The sequence below is a fragment of the Carassius gibelio genome, chromosome A22 (assembly GCF_023724105.1).
Source record: "Carassius gibelio isolate Cgi1373 ecotype wild population from Czech Republic chromosome A22, carGib1.2-hapl.c, whole genome shotgun sequence".
Lineage (NCBI taxonomy): Eukaryota > Metazoa > Chordata > Actinopteri > Cypriniformes > Cyprinidae > Carassius > Carassius gibelio.
Window position 1 is genome coordinate 14,901,924 of NC_068392.1, and position 18,195 is coordinate 14,920,118.

The 18,195-nt window shown below is 36.0% G+C and overlaps 2 protein-coding genes across 3 annotated transcripts in view; one reads left to right on the forward strand and one right to left on the reverse strand.

Annotated features, from left to right (window-relative positions):
• The first annotated feature begins 772 nt into the window (after positions 1–772).
• Positions 773–9,078, forward strand: baiap2l2b (BAR/IMD domain containing adaptor protein 2 like 2b). Its single transcript, XM_052539637.1, has 14 exons — positions 773–826; positions 1,199–1,274; positions 1,747–1,833; positions 3,140–3,201; positions 3,328–3,399; positions 3,480–3,569; positions 4,430–4,561; positions 4,682–4,786; positions 6,330–6,411; positions 6,510–6,717; positions 6,811–6,873; positions 6,941–7,340; positions 7,675–7,730; positions 8,052–9,078. The coding sequence occupies exons 1-14, from the start codon at positions 773–775 to the stop codon at positions 8,125–8,127; spliced, it is 1,563 nt and encodes a 520-aa protein (XP_052395597.1). The 3' UTR covers positions 8,128–9,078.
• An 82-nt stretch (positions 9,079–9,160) lies between these two features.
• The window catches only part of pvalb7 (parvalbumin 7), a 31,979-nt gene continuing 22,944 nt past the window's right edge, over positions 9,161–18,195 (reverse strand). Inside the window, exons 1-5 of one of the 2 annotated variants that reach the window (XM_052539634.1) lie at positions 16,999–17,093; positions 11,967–12,035; positions 11,172–11,304; positions 9,790–9,899; positions 9,161–9,628 (exon numbers count right to left, since the gene is read on the reverse strand). In XM_052539634.1, the coding sequence (XP_052395594.1) occupies positions 9,603–9,628; positions 9,790–9,899; positions 11,172–11,304; positions 11,967–12,027 (330 nt within the window). In that variant the 5' untranslated portion in view covers positions 12,028–12,035; positions 16,999–17,093 and the 3' untranslated portion in view covers positions 9,161–9,602. Of the gene's footprint in view, positions 9,629–9,789; positions 9,900–11,171; positions 11,305–11,966; positions 12,036–16,998; positions 17,094–18,195 lie in introns of those variants that run through there. The other variant, XM_052539635.1, reaches the window with a different exon arrangement.

Below are 18,195 nucleotides of genomic sequence, written 5' to 3' on the forward strand. Positions count from 1 at the left end.
ATCAGCATAGCCTAAACTGTATCTACTGTATTATAATTTATTATTATTATATCACTATTTAGTATTATTATTTCCTATACTGTTATTTTTAAACTTTTACTGTACAGTTTGTAGAGTCAAAATGAGAAGATTTTCTTTTATTATTATTATTGTATATTGATTAAAGTAAACAACAAACGCTTATATTTGTTTACAAATAGGTGCATTGATAAATAATATTATGTTTTTTTTTTTACTTCATGCATTTATTTAATATTTTACACACAGAAAACGGCAGTAAAAATGTCAAGTCACATTGATTCATGAAAGTTAGCAGTAATTAGTTGTTTTCCATGATCCTGATTGTGGTTGAGTGTCTCATTAGGTGTATCCAGCTAAAGTGTCAGTACAGCTCTTCTCTCAGTTAAAGTGTGTCTCCATGCCGCCTGTCAGATGGCCGCCCTTCTCCATGTTCTGTCATGGGACGGGTAAATAATTTAAAACACCAGGCCGTATCAGATGTGGGCTCCTCGCTCTCTCTCTTTTACTCACCCTTTCTCGTCCTATAATAGGCATCAACAGAGACCTGAAAATCCCCATTATAGACATAAAGAGAGTGTGCCATCACACACAGCATAACTCCAGTGTGAAAACTTTCACTATCACAGGTACGTAACGCAATGTCTCCGGTGTTTTTCTGTAAATGTTATGATAATGTTCTCTGAAGTTGATTTTACATGTTCGTTGTAGTTTTGTGTAGCTTGTGTTGTGTGTGTTTTCCAACAGAAACAGAATGTCTGGTGCGAACAGTGACCTTCTTCATAGATCAACCTTGAGTGTTTATAATGTGAGTCTTCTGATACTCTCATTTAAGCCGAGATCAAAGGAGAACACTCATTAATTATTGATGTAATTACATGGCTCTCTGGAATACTTGATTCTGATTGGTCAGTCGTGACATTCTGCTGGCAAACCATTTTAATTTTTTTTTAAAAAAGCACTAAACCGTATACTATAAATTTATTTGAGCAAAAAAAGAAAAAACAGTCAAATTAAAAATGTCCATGTCCGGTAGTTAATTTATTTGGCAAATCGTCGTGTAACAAACAGCCAGTGATTATTTCAAAATAAACCCCTTTATTTGTTACCGTGAAGCATATATTTATGATGCTCCAGCATTATTATTGACAGTAAAATGGTGTTGTTTTGGATTATTCAGAACCTCATGGATCAGTTTAATCCTGGCTTGCAAAAGCTGGTTACTTTAGGAAACAGCTACATCAAGGCTTTTCAAGGTGAGCAGAATGTGTGTGTGTTTTCAAACACAAAGACTCCTAAAAGTGTATCAAACTTTTTGAATTGATTGTTGACTGAAGTTAAGTTTTTTGTTTTGTTAAACTATTTGTTTTGTTAAAACGTGTTTATTTTTTTTGTTTGTTTTTTTCCTTAAAATAGTTTTTTAAAACGTTGTTTGTTTTCATTGTTAATTTTTTTTAATTTTTTTTATTGTTATATATATTTTATTAATAATCTTTTTGTTTTGCGTTTTATTCAGTTAATTTATATTTTAAAGTTATCTAGTCTCCTAGTCTGATTTGTTTGCTTAGGCTGGTCTGTTTGTTGAAGTTTTAGAGGGGACTTCAGCTGGTCAAGTTAAAGAAAAGAAAAGCAGTTAACCACCAAAGTCTGGTTTTAGCTGTTATTATGAAATGCTGAAAAAAAATGCCTGAATTCATGATGTTTTGTGTATGTGTGTATGTATCAAAGCTTTGGCTCTGACAAGCGAGGCCTACTTCAGCGCTCTTGCTAAGATGGGCGAGCAAGCTCTCAACACGTTATCATCCAGATCACTTGGTAAGACTCAAAATGTGTGCTTCTGCATCTCAAAACCAATGCCAGTTGGGCAGATTGTGCAGCAAGATGTCCACTGAGTTTTTTAATCTATACTTTCTGGCCGTATCAGAGCTTGTTTGTACTTCATGCAATAGATGTTTCAGCAAATGGTGTCCAGTGGCAGATGCTTCCTCTCCTCTGTCATAAAACACAAGATTTGGCTAACAGAAACCTTTGGCTCACTGCCCATGTAATGAGTTTTAGTTCCAGTCATATGTACAGAGCGCCGTGGCTGTGATGAACAGCAGAACGAAGGGTTTAGAGGCTTTAAGATGGAATGAATTATACAAGGTTTATATATTTCAAAATAACTACAGGTTTATAAACCTGCATGTAATGGGAAAAGACAGGTGTGTGTGTGTGTGTGTGTGTGTGTTAGAGATCGGGTGTCCATGTGAGCATTGAGACTTAAATTATTAATGCATGGTCTCATTCTTCTACCCTTTTAAATTAATTGATTCACCTCAGCACATTACAATCATCATTACGATGCACATATAATAACCTTAATAAAAGATGGAAACATACTGTACGAGCTACATGATAAATGTTAAGACTTTTCTTTTAAAACTTTCCAAACTTTCCAGAATTAATATAATTTGGTATAAGTAATTATAGGTATTTTAATCATAATAAATCCTTACTATAATTGACAAATATGCATAATTATACGAATGGTTGGTTAATTAATTTACAAGACTTATCAGTTCAGTTGAATCACTGTGATATTTAACATATTTCATATATTAATAATGAAACTTCTGTCATAATTCCCTCACCCTCATGTTGTTCCAACCCTGTATGACTTTCTTTATTCTGAGGAACACACAAAAATATATTTTTGATATATGTTTCATACATTGAAAAAAAAACATAGTCCATAAATTAAAAGTCAATGGGGTCCAAAGAATATATAATATTTTTTGGACCCCATTGACATTCAATATATGGAAAAAAAAAACTATTTAAACATTCTTCAAAATATCTTATTTTGTGTTTTCCAGCTGAAAGAAAGTCATACAGGTTTGGAACAACCAAAATGAGTCAATGAGGACTTAATTTTTGGTGAACTATCCCTTTATTGCTAGATTATCATTAAATTCAGTTGCTTATTTCTGGTCTCTTCGTTCATTACGGTTCGACTGCATTGACTGACACAACCACAAAAGCTGGAGATCCCCATGATATCAACACCATTCCATGTCTGCACTTATTAAATATGTATTCAAGATCAATTATTGAATTAATGTATTTGTTGTTTGCCCAGGTGACGTGTTGATTCAGATATCAGAAACCCAGCGGAAGCTCACTGCTGAAGTGGAGGGTGTGGTAAATAAATCGTTTTTCTGTCTTTTCAATCTTAATGGTTTTTCTGGTAAGTAAACCGTTTTTCCTTCAAGTCTCTCCGTCTGATTGGATTCATAAACCGTCTTCATTGCTTCCATCTTCTTCCAGTTCCAATGGTTTCACATAGAGGTTCTGCATGCCATGGACAAGAATGTGAAGCTGGACGAGGAATACATCGAAGTGAGTATGGAACCGTGTGTTATGTATTGAGACGTGTGCATATATGTGTATGAGCTGATATATTGTCTGTATATGTGTAGGGCAGCCGTAGAGTTTATGAATTGGAAGTGAGAAATCAGGCTGCAGCATTGGAGCGACAGCTGAGACGTGGTGTGTTCAGAGACTCACTGGTAAGTTCATAAGTCTTCGTACTACATGCATATTTGTGGGTTGATGTTATTTTGGTTTATAGATAAGTCACCCAAGTCGTCGGTTTTATGTTCCCTTTGTCAACAAAGTTTTCCCCAAGTATTGCATTGAATTTCATCAGATGTGTTCGCTCTGACAGGGATTACATCAACGAAGATCACCGTGTCGTTGTATTGTTAGTTGCAAATTTAACTATGGCATGCATTTTTGACAAAAGGAGGGGTAGCACTTTATTTTACAGTCCTGTTCCTCATGCACGTACTATGTACTTATTATAGTAATTACAATAACTATGTAATAACTAGGTACTAACCCTGAACCTACCCCTAAACCTAACCCTACCCCATGTAGTTACCTTGTATTACCAAAACTTTCTTAGATAAATACACTGTAAGTACACTATAAGTACATGTAAGTACACGTACTGTAAAATAAAGTGCAACCAAAAGGCGGATCACGTAATCTTTACTGCCTACATTTCCATTGGTTGTAGTCATATTACCGCCACTGCTCTGGTGAACCTTATTAGTAATCGCAAGAAACCACACAAGTCTTAAACTCTTCACTGGGAATTTCAGGTGTAAACATAACTCTACAAAATTGTCTTGGGGGTTGCTCACACCTACAGATTGTTGTGACAAGATGTCCGCAAGTCATTGATTTTCCGTGACAGCTGAAGATTTGAAGCTACATGGGAAAAAAAACTACTTTTGGCAATATGACAAAGCCGACTTCAGCTTTTTGCGCAATGTGGCTACTGCCACTGTGAGTGAAGACAGTGAAGCTCACTAGGTTTTGGAACAGAGCCTGTGTCTCAGTGCGTGTGTTTGTGTGTGTGCAGGAGGGCAGTGAGTACATGCAGTACCTGAGGCAGAGCCAGCATGAAATTCTCAAAGAGGAAGAAAGGAGATATCGTTTCCTTGCTGAAAAACATTGTGGACTTACACAGTCACTACTATACCTTATCAACAAGGTACAGCTGCTTTCCACTGGAGTTCATTAGCCAGTGTGCACTCAGTCATATAGATCCTCTTTCCAGTTCCATCCAAACCGTATCGGCTTATTGCACAACCATCTTTCCGTGTGTTGACAGACGGGAGTATCTCTCCAACAGAGAGCAGATGGTTGGAAAGAAAAAGTCAGTGAGAGCAGAAGTTCCAGACCTCGAACACCCACTCCATCAGATCAAGAAGCTCAGGTGACACTGGAATGATGGGAATGAAGAGTAACTGCTCATCTATCCATATTGGCCCATTTTTCCATGCGCTTTTAGGCTAACTGCCGGGCCCAGACATTTCCACAATCACATAATAGAACAGATGGGTGGCTTTGTGTGGCGTGCAGAATCCAAAATTAACTTTTTATCACATCTGTCAATTGAGGGTGAATTTACAAGCCATGAAATTGTGTTTTGCATCATTTCTAGTTGTAAAATGTCATTTGCAATACACAACTTGTTTTTGCTGGAGTGCTTTTTTACATATAACTAGGGGCCAAGCAATTAAGAAAGTTAAAAAAGTGGGGGGAAAAGAAAAGTTTGTGTGGCTAAACTACAATTGTGTGTTTAAAAAAAAAAAAAAAAAAAAAAAAAAAATATATATATATATATATATATATATATATATATATATATATATATATATATATATATATATATATATATAGGTAGGTTTTGGGTTTGATTCCCAGGGAACACATGTTAGGTTAAAAATGTTAGCCTGAATGCACTGTAAGTTGCGTCTGCTAAATGCATACATATATATATTTTGTTTTTAGTATTATTGTATAATACATGTTCTACTTTCCCAGTAACCCTGCTGAAAGAAATACAGCTAAAACCATCCTAAGCTTTATTGACTATTTCCTTAGCTGAGCATACTTATGTAAGATTTAGCAACCCCTTAAAATCTCAACTGAGTCTGACATTAGCATATTACTAAGCTACCATCTAAAATACTTCAACAAACTCAAACAGTCTCAGCACATTGCTAAGCTAATGTCACAGTACTTCAAACTTATTATAATAGTGTCTGTCGTTAGCATGTTGCTAAGCGAACATCACCATAGATGTGTATAGGTAGATGCAACATTCAACCACTCCAGATACGTCAATGTGTCGTCACTCACAATAATAAACGAGTTGCCACAACATTGCGCAGCCTCTTGTTGTAAAAACCATCTGAATTTAAACTTTCACAGGTGTTGGTTTGTGGTTTTAATATACATTAACTCAGTATTACAGGTTTTTAAACCATACTACCTTCTAAATGTTGTGTTAGCTAACTGCTTTGTCTTGTTGTATTCTGCTAGTCTAGCAAAATAATCTTCGTAAGTCTATTGCAGATATAAATATTCATACATGCATATGTTGGGTTGCAGACACACAGGCAACGTGCTCGAGTGTTCACGGACTGGTTTTGACCGTTCCAATATGGCAAACAGCTTACTTTTAGCTGCCCATAGAAACAGCCACTAATATGACTTCTACCTATATATATCTATCAACATCTCAATAGTTAAACTCTAATATTCTCAGTTCATTCTAATAGAGTCTGATGTTTGCATGTTGCTACTTCAACTAACTCTAATAATTTCAACTTATTCTAAAAGTCTGATAAGGGTCTAATAGTAAACACTTTATTTTACTCTGAAAAGCCAATTGTGTGTCATATTTCACACTTGTGTACTGTTTAGAAGCATTGTAACCTAAAATTCTGGTCTATCTTGATGTTTTCTTGCAGTTAAAGAGCTCTCTGGGTTCTCTGCTGCAGACTGGAGACCGAGAAATGGACCGTGAGCCGCTGGGCAGAGTGCCCTCTAGAGGTCTGGAGATTGCTCTAACTTTGACTCCATAAAAGTCAGTGTGTGATTTACCCTAATGGCCTGTTAAGAATGACTTCTTTGTCAAAATTTCTTCTCAGCTCCATCTCCTCTCCCTAGCCGTTCCCGCTCCAGCTCTGTGGGCGAGTCTTTGGGTCTAGGTGGCGGGCGCTCAATGAGGACCATTGTCTCCCATCCCGCTTCATCCAATCCAGTCCTGCTGCCATTTGCCCGTGGTGACATGGTGACTGTGCTTATACCAGAACCACGCAATGGTTGGCTGTACGGACGCCATGACTCAAGCCTCCGGTGAGAGCGTTTCCTATCAGTATCTTTGCTAAAGGTGCGGTCACACTTCCCATTGCTTTACCTTAGTTTTGTTGTTTTTTTCTTTCTTTTTAGTCAAGGCTGGTTTCCTGCTGCCTATGTGGGATCTACTGAAGACTTTCTACCTTTGGGCTCAAGGTAAAGTTGAGTATATGAGTATTTACATTTATATAATTTGATGTTAACGTCTTGATGTTTTCAGTAGCACATCGCACCGAAGCCACAGCATGAACAACCTCCTGGAGCCAACCAACCAATCAGAATATTCAGACACTCAGGGCTACAGTGACATCCCGTCTCCAGTGGTACCTATGCGTCGTGCGTCGGCTGATCTTCGTCCAGTTTCTCCCCTCCCTGAAAAGAAGGCAGAGTCTAACAACGAGGTCAAAACCAGTCAGAAAACCTACAATGAGATCCCCCTTCCAGCCGCACCGCTCCGCCGTGGATCAGCTGATATTCGACCAATATCTCCCCTCCCTGACAGGAGGGCGGAGTCTCATTTTGAGAGCAAAGTAGAGCATAAAAATTATAATGAACTCCCGCCTCCGGCTCCGCCCCTTCCAAACTCTCCTCTCCCTGAGCGAAAGACCGAATCAACCTCTGAGGTAAGTGTTGAATCTGTGCTGTAGTTTTCCATCAGAGGCTAAATTTGTATGAAATTCCTTTCATTGTAAGGTCAAAATGTCAGCAAAATCAGCTTAATAGTTTATCTAAAGCTCTCACAATGAAAACATAGGGAATTGTTTTAAAAAGGCATCAGGCAACAAATTGAATCATTTCCATTGAATGTGCTATGTTTATTTGCAAAAGAATTTGCTGATTCAGTCAGATTCAGTTTCTTTTCAAGGCTCTGATTCGACTTGATCTTGGATGAAGTTATTAGTGAAGTCTAAGTATGTATTTTGTGTGAATTTGAGCATTACAATAAAATCTGTTCAGTGTTTGCAGAGGCCAACCACTCATGGACAACCACCAGAGCACCCGCTTTTTCCCAGGTATTACACACCTTGAGTCTTAGTAGACTTTTAATCATTCACATATCTCAGGGAACAGAGGTTAAGTTTGTAACTTATGACATATAATTTATAAATGATAATAATTCATACTTATTAAACTATGCGCATATATTTCTCCAGTGAAATATGTGTGTATGTTTAAAAATGGCATGCTAGTATTTAAATAAAATACTGATTTAAATACAATATTGCAGTAATAAATACAGTAATACAGTAATGAGTATTTATTTATTTATCATTACAGTCATTACAATTTGGGGTCAAATGTGCTTAATTGTGTTTCATCTTCCTGTTTCCTAGAGGATCAAATCCTTTTGCCACAGTGAAGCTCCGTCCCACAGTCACCAACGACAAATCGGCACCAAGGATCCACTGACAGTCATTGCAAAACATCGCCTGCACTCTGACTGGTTCAGAGTCTGCACTAAATTTCTCAATTTGTTGATAAGTATACAATTTAAGTCAACTTTAATATTAGAATGAAAAGAAACTTAATTTAATGGCACTTTGTAAACTAACTTATTGTTTAATTTGAATGGCTATTTCCAGCTGTATAGCATCATTCAGAGCATTATTTACATTTTCTTTCAGCTAAGTCGGGTGACCTAAATCTTTTAAAGGGGTTATTTTATGATAAAAGGAATGAGGCATACTATAAAAACGTTGTCCAAAAAGGACAAATTTCCATATTCCAAAGTTTCCATATTTACACATGAACAGAAGGGAGAGGGTTTAAATGGTCATAAATATTAATTGGACTGAAATAATCAACATAATTGCTAAGTTGAAAAACGTTTTGACTCTTTTAAATTCATAATATTTCAGATTGTGTTGTTTTATGGTGTTTTAAGTCTGATTACTATATTTGTTTTAATGTGTGCATATGTGTCTGAATGTTGTGTATTTGATATATATAAAATGTATATGTTTTTGTGAGCGTTTTTTAATAGGTTTAGCACAAATTTTACAAAAGTTTTTTTTTGTGTTCAAGAACTATTATTTATTACAAAGGAACAAATCATGTATATTTATTGTGTGATTGTCTAGTTGAATGTTATTATTTACAGAATTTTTTTTAGGGCTGTCAGTTCAATGAATTAATTTACTGGGACTAACTGAAAAGAAAAATATGCACAAAAACACAGTTAAGCATGATGTTTCATTTGTGCATTTAATTTGTGTACTGTACATTTCCTAATGCATTGGTGCACTCATTTATGATCTATTTTATTAATTTGTCATGTCATTTAATTAATTTAACTGGCAGCCCAAGCTGGAAAAGTAAACCCCAATTTTAGCTAATAATAGTCCTTTAATTATTCTTCACATTTTTGTATACTAAATATATATATATATATTATATTAACACTTCACTAGATGAGTCAATGAAATGAATAAAAAACACACTATTTTTTCTCAACGCATGGCTTTATTTGAATCTTTCTTAAATATTTTTCTCTCATTTCGTCTCATCCATCTCCTCATGTATTCATCGTGTTCAGTGGCTCTATCACAAGAGAGGAGCGAAAATGGGTAAGGATGACAGATGGAGTGAGATAAGAAGAAGAAAAGAGCATTTTGAGGCATAAACAGAGAAATGTGCCAAAATAGACAAAAAAGAAAAGATGGGGGGTTAAAGCAGTACAGGAATATCTAGGTTTTTATGTGAGACATGGTTAGCTAACTAAAATATACAGAGATTGTAAAAAAGAAAAGTTATATAAATAAACTGGGTTAAAGGAGGCGGTTCTGCTCCTGGCTCATGGCAGGATGTGTAGAGACGTACACTATGATTGGCTGTAGGTTTTCACAGGAGAGTAGTGGTGTAAAGGGTTGCCAAATATTGACGATTTACTCGTGCACCAAAGCTTCAAATTCTGAAAAGAAAATTGCAGGTGATTGTGGATTAGATTAGATTTTTTTTGTAATTCTAGGCAATTTCTTATCTTAAAAAATAAATTAAATAAATAAAAACATGAGGCACAGTGTTCTATCATTTTTAGGGGTACTGCTCCTTTAAGAGCACTAGTTTTCTCACCATCTATGCCAATTTTTCCATCTCCATCCTTGTCGGCAGCAGTGAGGAATGCTTTGGTCTCCTTATCAGTGAGATCTCTGCCATCTGCAGAAAAGCCCTTCAGCACAAACCTGTCCAAGATAAGGGATAAAGCACAATCTGGCAACCAAGGTCACAGCTTAGGCACAACAGTTAAAGGGATAGTGTTATAGTGATAATGAAAATTACCCCATGATTAACTAAACCTTAAGCCATCCATCAAGTCCAAAAAAGTCCACTCAGCTCCGGGGGATAATAAAGGACTTCTGAAGTGAGGCAATGCATTTGTTAAAAAAAAAAAGGCATATTCACAACTTTTTAAACCTTTATCTCTAGCTTCGTTCACGATAGAGTGCCATCAATCTGAAGACATAGAATAGGCAAAAAGTGACGAACGTGGAAGAGGGGGAGAGAGCTAAAAAACACCGGTCACGAATTAGTAGCACAAAATGTCGTCGGATTTCCATATGAGCCAAAAGGACACTGGTTTTCCTTTGCTGTAAACAAAACCTGTTTCTCGCAAGACTGTGGCATATTCTCTCCAGAGTTTATGCTACGCCTTCATCATCCACTGGATCACCACTCTCTCGTGAACGAGCGTACCAAAGTTAGCGGAAGCTAGAGATAAAGGTTTATAAAGTTGTATATATATATGGATATTTTTCTTTCACAAATGCATCGTGTTGCTTTAGAATGACTTTATTAACCCCTCGGAGCCGTGTGGACTTCTTTTATGAAGGATTGGTGAAATTTTTTGGACTTGAAATTTTGGGCCACTATCCACCCCCATTATAAAGCATGGATTAGCCTGGACATTATTTAATATAACTCAGATTGAATTTGTCTCAAAGAAGAATGTCTTATACACCTGGGTTGGCTTTAGGGTGAGTAAACCATGGGTTAATTTTTATTTTTGAGTGTCTAAGTATGATAATATAATTCGAATACTCTTGAAAACTGTTCTCATGTGCGAGGTAAACATTAGATATCAGTTACCACTGAAATAGCAATTTTGGAGTTGTATACAAAATCGGTCTTTCCTGATGACTCTCTGCAGAATTATTGTCTTATTTTCAATCTGGCAACCCAGTACTTCCCTACTGTTGACCAATGATGGACAGTCATGTACTGATAATGAATAATAGGGAGCAAGGATGCTGCCAGAGGAGATATATAGAGTCAATCAGTGCAAAAGGGGGATCGGTCTCGACCCCTCTCTGTCCTTGAGGCCAACAGGAGAGAGCAATAAAGGCTCTGAAGACGGGACAAACGACACGCGAATAAAACAAATTTATGGCTCTTGCACAAAGGATTTTATTCGCAGGGAGATGCCACGAATATAAAACCATGAAACCGCTTCTCACTTTAGCTCCTCCTCCTCGATGAAGCCACTGGCGTCCACGTCCAGAGCTTGGAAGACCAACTTCACGTTATCAGCAGACAGAGCCTTCAGTCCCACCACGTCAAAGAACTTCTTGTGGTCGAAGCTGTCCACAGCTGTTTAAAAGAAGCACACTTAAGCTGATGACATTGCGCCGACCGCAGAAAACAAGTTAGTAAAAATTACCAAAAATGACATGTACTGTATGGCATGTGACTGACTGTAAGGCAAAGACATTACGCAGAACATGTTTAATTACACACTGAATCGAAAGAATGCAAAGTACATCATATGAGGCTAATTATACCCAATATTGACTATAAACACAACATAGCATAGCATGATACCAGAAAGAGAACAGTGGCATATTTTAACTGTTACTTAAGTAAACTCAACCCACAAGAATCATACATTGCATAACCAGATTCATCCGCCAAAATAAATAGTCCCACTAATAAAATAAAATAAAAATTGACTTTATAAAAGCTCAAATAAAAAACGTTTCTTTTTTTGTGGAAGAATTAATGTAAGTGTTTTAACAAAAATATAAGCTTCAAATGTCTATTTTTTTAATTGTTGTTTTTAAAATAGACTGATCTGGTAATCGACAAAAAAAACGGTAATTACAACAAAAAAAAGACACTCGTTCAAGTTTGTAACAACATGAGGGTGATTCAGTTTTGGGTGAACTATGCCTTTAAATAATGTAATTAACTAATATTAAGAAACGGAACATTATTATGAAGTTATGCAAATTATTATTTACTGCTGAACCCACCTTTGAATTGATCAAGGGCTTTCTTGATATCATCTTCTTTCAAAAGGTTTTTCATGGCCATCTTGACAACTAAAAGATCCAGAGAGAGAGAGGAATATTAAGTGCTACACTCTTAAGAAAAATGGTTCTAAACAGTACCAGAAAAGGGTTCTTCGGCTTGTAACAATAGAAGAACCCTTTTTAGTGCTAAATGGAACCCTTTTATAAGGTTTCATAAAAACATGCATTGAAAATGCTATAAAGAACCTCAATGGTGTTATAAATAACATTTTTATTGATAGCTTATTTTCATTCATATTAGTATATTGACATATTAATATCATTATTATTATTATTTATATACATTATTTATTGGTATTACAATATCCTGCAGTGTCTGTTAGGGTTTAAAAAGAAAATGTAATGACGTTTATTTGTACCAAAAATTACAGTGCTCTAAGAACAGTTATTAACAGAGTACATTAATAAATGACAATTGACACTGAACATAAATAAATATTTAAAGAAGAAACAAGAAATAGTGAAGGTAAAAGTAATGAAGACCAAAGTTCCAGTGAAATTCTGTATTTTCATAATCCTCTATGATGCCTGTAAGTCCGTCATTATGTGTATTTTGGTGTGATTGAGTGGCCGTTTCTTTCTGGTTGTAGGATGTGACCGCATCTGAAATACATAATTGAGTTAGTTCAGAGTTACAATGTGTCTCCCTTCATTTGTTTTTGTAAAAACAAAAAAAAAAAAGGGCCATAAATGAAATATATTTGTTACTTATTGGTGAAGAGGAGAGAAGTATCCTTAACTTAACAAGGGCTGGTCACACTTACATGTTCTCTTAAACTGAAAAGAACCCAGTTACAATTAGTTGTTAAAACAAGTTAAAAGTTATAGAAATTTTAAGAAAGAAATAATTGACCTGCTGTGATTGCGTTACCAGTCTGTGTAGTTGGATAGCTGAACTCCAGAAAATCAGTAGGCCAAATGAGCAGTCTTTTTTGGAGTGAAGCCTCTTTTAGTGATAAATAAGTAATTATAAAAAAAAACTTCTAACAATATCGATTATGATTTAAATGTCTCTGTTACTTTTGTGGAGAAGAGGAGTATGCTCAACCAGAGCTGCTCACACTGACATCTGATAAAAAAAAGAAGAGAAAAGAACATGTTTGTTTGAAAACCAGATACAATTTTAAAGTAAAATGTGTATTTTAATTTAAGAATGAAATAACTTACCTGTTGAGAGTGTGTTGACAGTTTGTAGTTGGATCCCTGAACTCAGGAAACTCAGTAATGAAGTGCTTTGACAGTTACAGATTCGAAAAACAAAAAGGCGGGAAAAAAAGAACAATAAACTCTGACACTAAGAACCATTTCAGCATTAAAAGGGTTCTTCAGGATGCTATGGTTCCAAATAGAACTGGTTCTATACATAAAGAACCTTTAAAGAACCATCTGTTTTAGAATGTAATAACTGATATAAACTGTGGGTGTGTGGGTGGGTGTGTACAAAAGCATTTTTGGGGACAAATTTGTACTCAGAAGTGAGCTAAACCTCACAAAATCTCCAAAAACCTCCATTCGGGTATGTCTTCATTGGTAAAACTGGTGTAAAAATAAATTGAACAATTATTTTTAAATGCAAAAATGCAGAATGTTTCCTGAAGGGGTAGATTTAGTTGTAGGGTTTGTGTAGGGCGATAGAATATACGGTTTGTACAGTATAAAAACCATTAGTAAACGTGTGTGTGTGTGTGTGTGTGTGTGTGTCAATCAACACTACAGGATTTCCCAGCAGGCTTTGAGGAGTACAGCAGGACACTGTGCTCCTCACAGAAGGATATTTCAGTCATTTAGTCTTTTTTCCCATTTGCCAGGAAAACTATTATCTAATTCATTACATTCTGTTTTGCAATTTAAGCATGTGACATTCATAGCACAATGCACTTATGCAATAGTAGACTTATGAAATGGAAGTGGGTTGAGTTTATTTTTATTGCTTGGGCATTTACAGTCATGTCTCTAATCCAGTGCTAATTTTGTTGTGTTGTCTTGTTTATCTGTTTATGTAAGTCATGCCTTTCCCCTCTGAGATGGCTAGCTATTAATTTAACTAAAAGTCTTACAACTACATGAAGGTTTTTTATTTCTTATTTAACCTCATCTGTACAGGTAATGTGTGCCATTCTCTAAAACCTGAATCATACTTTTAATAAAGTACACAAACACATACGCTTTTAGCTGTGATTTCAAGCTTGGTTTCATGTGTTGATGCATTATGATGCACCAAAACTCAATTTCTAATGCCACACAGGTGCATGTTGAAATTGCCACTAGTGTCCACAAGGGGCGCTATAGTATAATTAGCATAATTATAATTCTTCTTTGGTATTCATGCATTTCATAGAATGAAATTGTGTTCTTGCTTTTACAAAAACTGTTTGATGAGTTCAACTTGTTGATAAATTTAAATAGCATTGAAAAATTTAAGAAACTAGTTGTTAGTTTTTGTTTCAAATTTAAGTAGTGATACCACAAATGTTGCAGACCAATTTTGATTCTCAAGTTAAAGGGTTAGTTCACCCAAAAATGAAAATTAGGCTGCGTTTCACTCACCCCATATATGACTTTCTTCTTTCAGACGAATCCAGTTTGAGTTATATTAAAAATGGTCTTTGATCTTTCACGCTCTGTCATTGCAGTCAGCAGGTGTTGCATGCATCAGTCCAAAAGAAGTGAAATAAAAAAAAATACAAAAAGTGTCTCACACAGTTCTGGGGGGTGACAAAGGCCTCCTGTATCGAATCGATGCATTTTTGTAAAAAAAAAATTAATCTAGCTTGCACTCACTATTGTAAAATGTTAGCAGCTCCTGGCGGATGACGTATGAGGTCAGTGTTGCGCATGCGCCGGTGAATCTCGTGAAAACCAATGTTTGTTTACAGAATCAAAAGAAGCAACATTTCTTTACTTTAGCAAAAGGAAAACCACTCTCCTTTTGGCTTATATCGAAATCCTCTGACATTCTTCTTTACAAATCCTCATTTTCTACTTCTAATTAGTAATCGTTGTTCTGTTTAAATCTCTCTGCTGCGATTCCTCATGCGTCACTTCTGAGTGGCGCATGTGCAAACAACACTTACAACAGTACAGAGAACATGCTAGATTAAAGTGATTATTACGTCTGGAATATGGATATTTGTTTTACAAAAACACATCCGTTCGCTTCAGGTGGCCTTTGTTCACCCCCTGGAGCCGTGTGAAACACTTTTTTTTTTAAATGGAAGGGCGCCTTTTTATTCCACGTCTTTTGGACTGAAGCAATGCAACCCACTTACTGCAATGATAGAGCTTGAACGATCAAAGACGATTTTTTATATAACTCTGACTGGAATAGTCTCAAAGAAGAAAATCATTTACACCTAAGATGCCTCGGGGGTGAGTGAAACACATTTTTTTTGGGTGAACTAACCCTTTAATTTGATTTTCCTGTCAATATCCAAATGGCAAATGGCAGTTACTATTCCAAAGGTACTGATGTTAAACCAAATCCTCCTGCTGTATCAGCTTACTATTAGATCCATTAGTGTCCAAGCTCAGGCAACTGCTGTAATGAACACTAAGCAACAATGAGCTCCGCTGCCAAGAGAACAGATTTGATTGCTCTCATCTCAGCCTCTCATGATTGCAAGAGTTCCTGTCAGCCGTAAATAACTTTACAGCATTCATACGTTGCAAAGGTGGCATGCGTACGGCATGACAGCTGTGTATGTGTTTGTATGTTTGTCTATTTAAGTTAAGGTATGTTTCATCCAAGTGTGTTGGGTTGGGCATAAAGGCCTTCGGAGAAGAATTTGTTTGCCCTCTTGAGAAACTCTATCCTTCTGTAGTTTAGACTATATATGTGTGTGTTTTGGGGGGGAGTGAGATCATAGATTATGAAGTGACATTTGAGGTGTCTTCGGTATGATGCTATGAGAGATCTGACTGCTTAACCTCATCTAACACTTCACAACTGCAACAGCCAATCAGAGCACGGCATTTAAAACCAGATGTTGCATGTACAAAAGTGTACATTTGACATTTTCCAAGTCAATTACAAAAAACGTATCCTGAAATTGTCATGCTGAGACCACAAGAGATAACCGAATACTAAAATAAACCATTAGCTTGCTAATCCTAGGGCAACAAACGATGATAATTCAAATGTGAAAATATATGGCATGACAGATGAGATGGTGTTCTCTTAACAATTCTTCCTTGAACACTAGACATTTACGAGCTCTAAGCAAATTATATATGTAGCTGCCACCTTAAGCCTGTTTGCAAAGTTTGCCAATGAAAACTACAAATGGATATAAATCACACAGAAAGTTCTAATGCACAATGACTGTCAAAATGTTGTTTGACTATTTGGATTTCAGACTTTCTGACAAACAGAAAAGTCACAAGCTCAGTTTACAGTGTAAAAATAAATATTACCATGGCACCTTTTGGGGTCACACCAGTGTAAACCTCTGGAGAATGTCAGTTCTTTGAGGAACCCGTAAAACACACAAGTTACTGCAAGAGTGGTTAATTATATACTGTATATAGTTATGGTCCTAAAAAACACCATTAGGATATTGGAGAAACCTTTAAAAGGGCCTAGAGGTTCTCAGGTTCAGATCTGAGGAACCCCAAATAGTCTCTTAAGTATCCTTTGATTTTTACATTGGCTGCTTTTGCGCTATTTATAGTAAAGATTCTTTATTGGCATCTATGGTTCCATGAAGAACATCCATGGAACCATTCCATTGCACCAAAGGTTCTTTATAGTGGAAAAAAGTTTCTTGTGGATTTTTAAAATGTTCTTTACACTAAGAATTTTTTTTTTTTATTACAGTTTCCTGAAAGGTTCTTTGGGGAAACAAAAATAGAACCACTTCAAAACCCCACTTTTGGAACCCTTATTTTAGTATGTGTCGTTAAACTGCAAACCAGGTTATGCAAACAACCCATTACAAAGAAGAAGAATGATATGCCTAAACTCTAACCTTACCTCCGTGAAGGGAAAGCTGGTGGGAAGAGAGACTTGGAGAGAGAGAGAGCCAGAGGTGAGAGATGGGGATCCACCAAGCCTCTTATATACTCTGGCTTACCCTATGTCTATTTCAGGATAGACTGGGTCATAATGCAACACGCAGGAGAATGAAGGATTGAGTTTGTGTGTGAGATCACTTTCTTGGTGGCACTAACGAATCAAATGCTACTATTAATAATCAGGTACCATTTGACTACTTGTGTGCTCACAGTAAATCTCTGTCTTATACTCTGTCTTCAGCTTCTAAAGCTCCATTCCAAACCTAGTGAACTGCCTTGCTGTATACTGCCTACATCCTGACTGAAATAGGTGACTGATTTGAAATGCTCCTCCTGGACAGCAACTATGTACACCACAGGAGACGCGACTCACAATTGATTCAAATTAACTACCAGTTCATTCCATTGGAGCTCAAAAGAGACTGCTCACTTACTCAGTGACCTTGGTACTGAAGTGTTTTTCCCATTCATTTTCTTGATAGGCATGTAAAAAAAATTTATCAAGACTTCTAAAATCTAGATGTTTAACAAAACCAACCAGCTCTGAAATGAAGTACAAAATTACATTAAAAATATATATTTAAAAACAATTGAAAAAATACAAAAGTACATAAATGAACTACTCATCCAACAAAGCATTGCATATGACAAAACTGAATTAAAAAAAAATATGGCACAATATATAGCTATCGACTTTATGTCATTGGTCCTAAGTATAAAATACATTTTATGTGAAGCGTAAGGCTTCAAACAAGAAAAGTTCAGTCCAGTTTTTGCATGTGATTTGTCTGCTCAGACCAATAAAATAAAAAATGGAAGACAAACTGAAAGAAATTGTAATTTCATTATCTGACAGTAGGCAGAACTTATAGAAAATCAGAAATACCCCTGAACAAAAAGACTTCTATGCAAATACATTTTTCTTACACCCAGAAGTCAATATTCTTGTTTTCATCAGCTGTTCTTATTTTTGTTGTAATTTTATGTAACAGTAGTGGCTTTGGGAATGTGTCTAAGAGCCTTTCCACACGGAGAAGAGTTTAGCTGTATATATACAAATTTTGTGTTATATCACCATTTTGTCGAGATGGATTTTTGGGAGCCTGAATCCGGTATTTTTTTTAAACCGTGTTCCAGAGTGGATAAATCTGAAAAT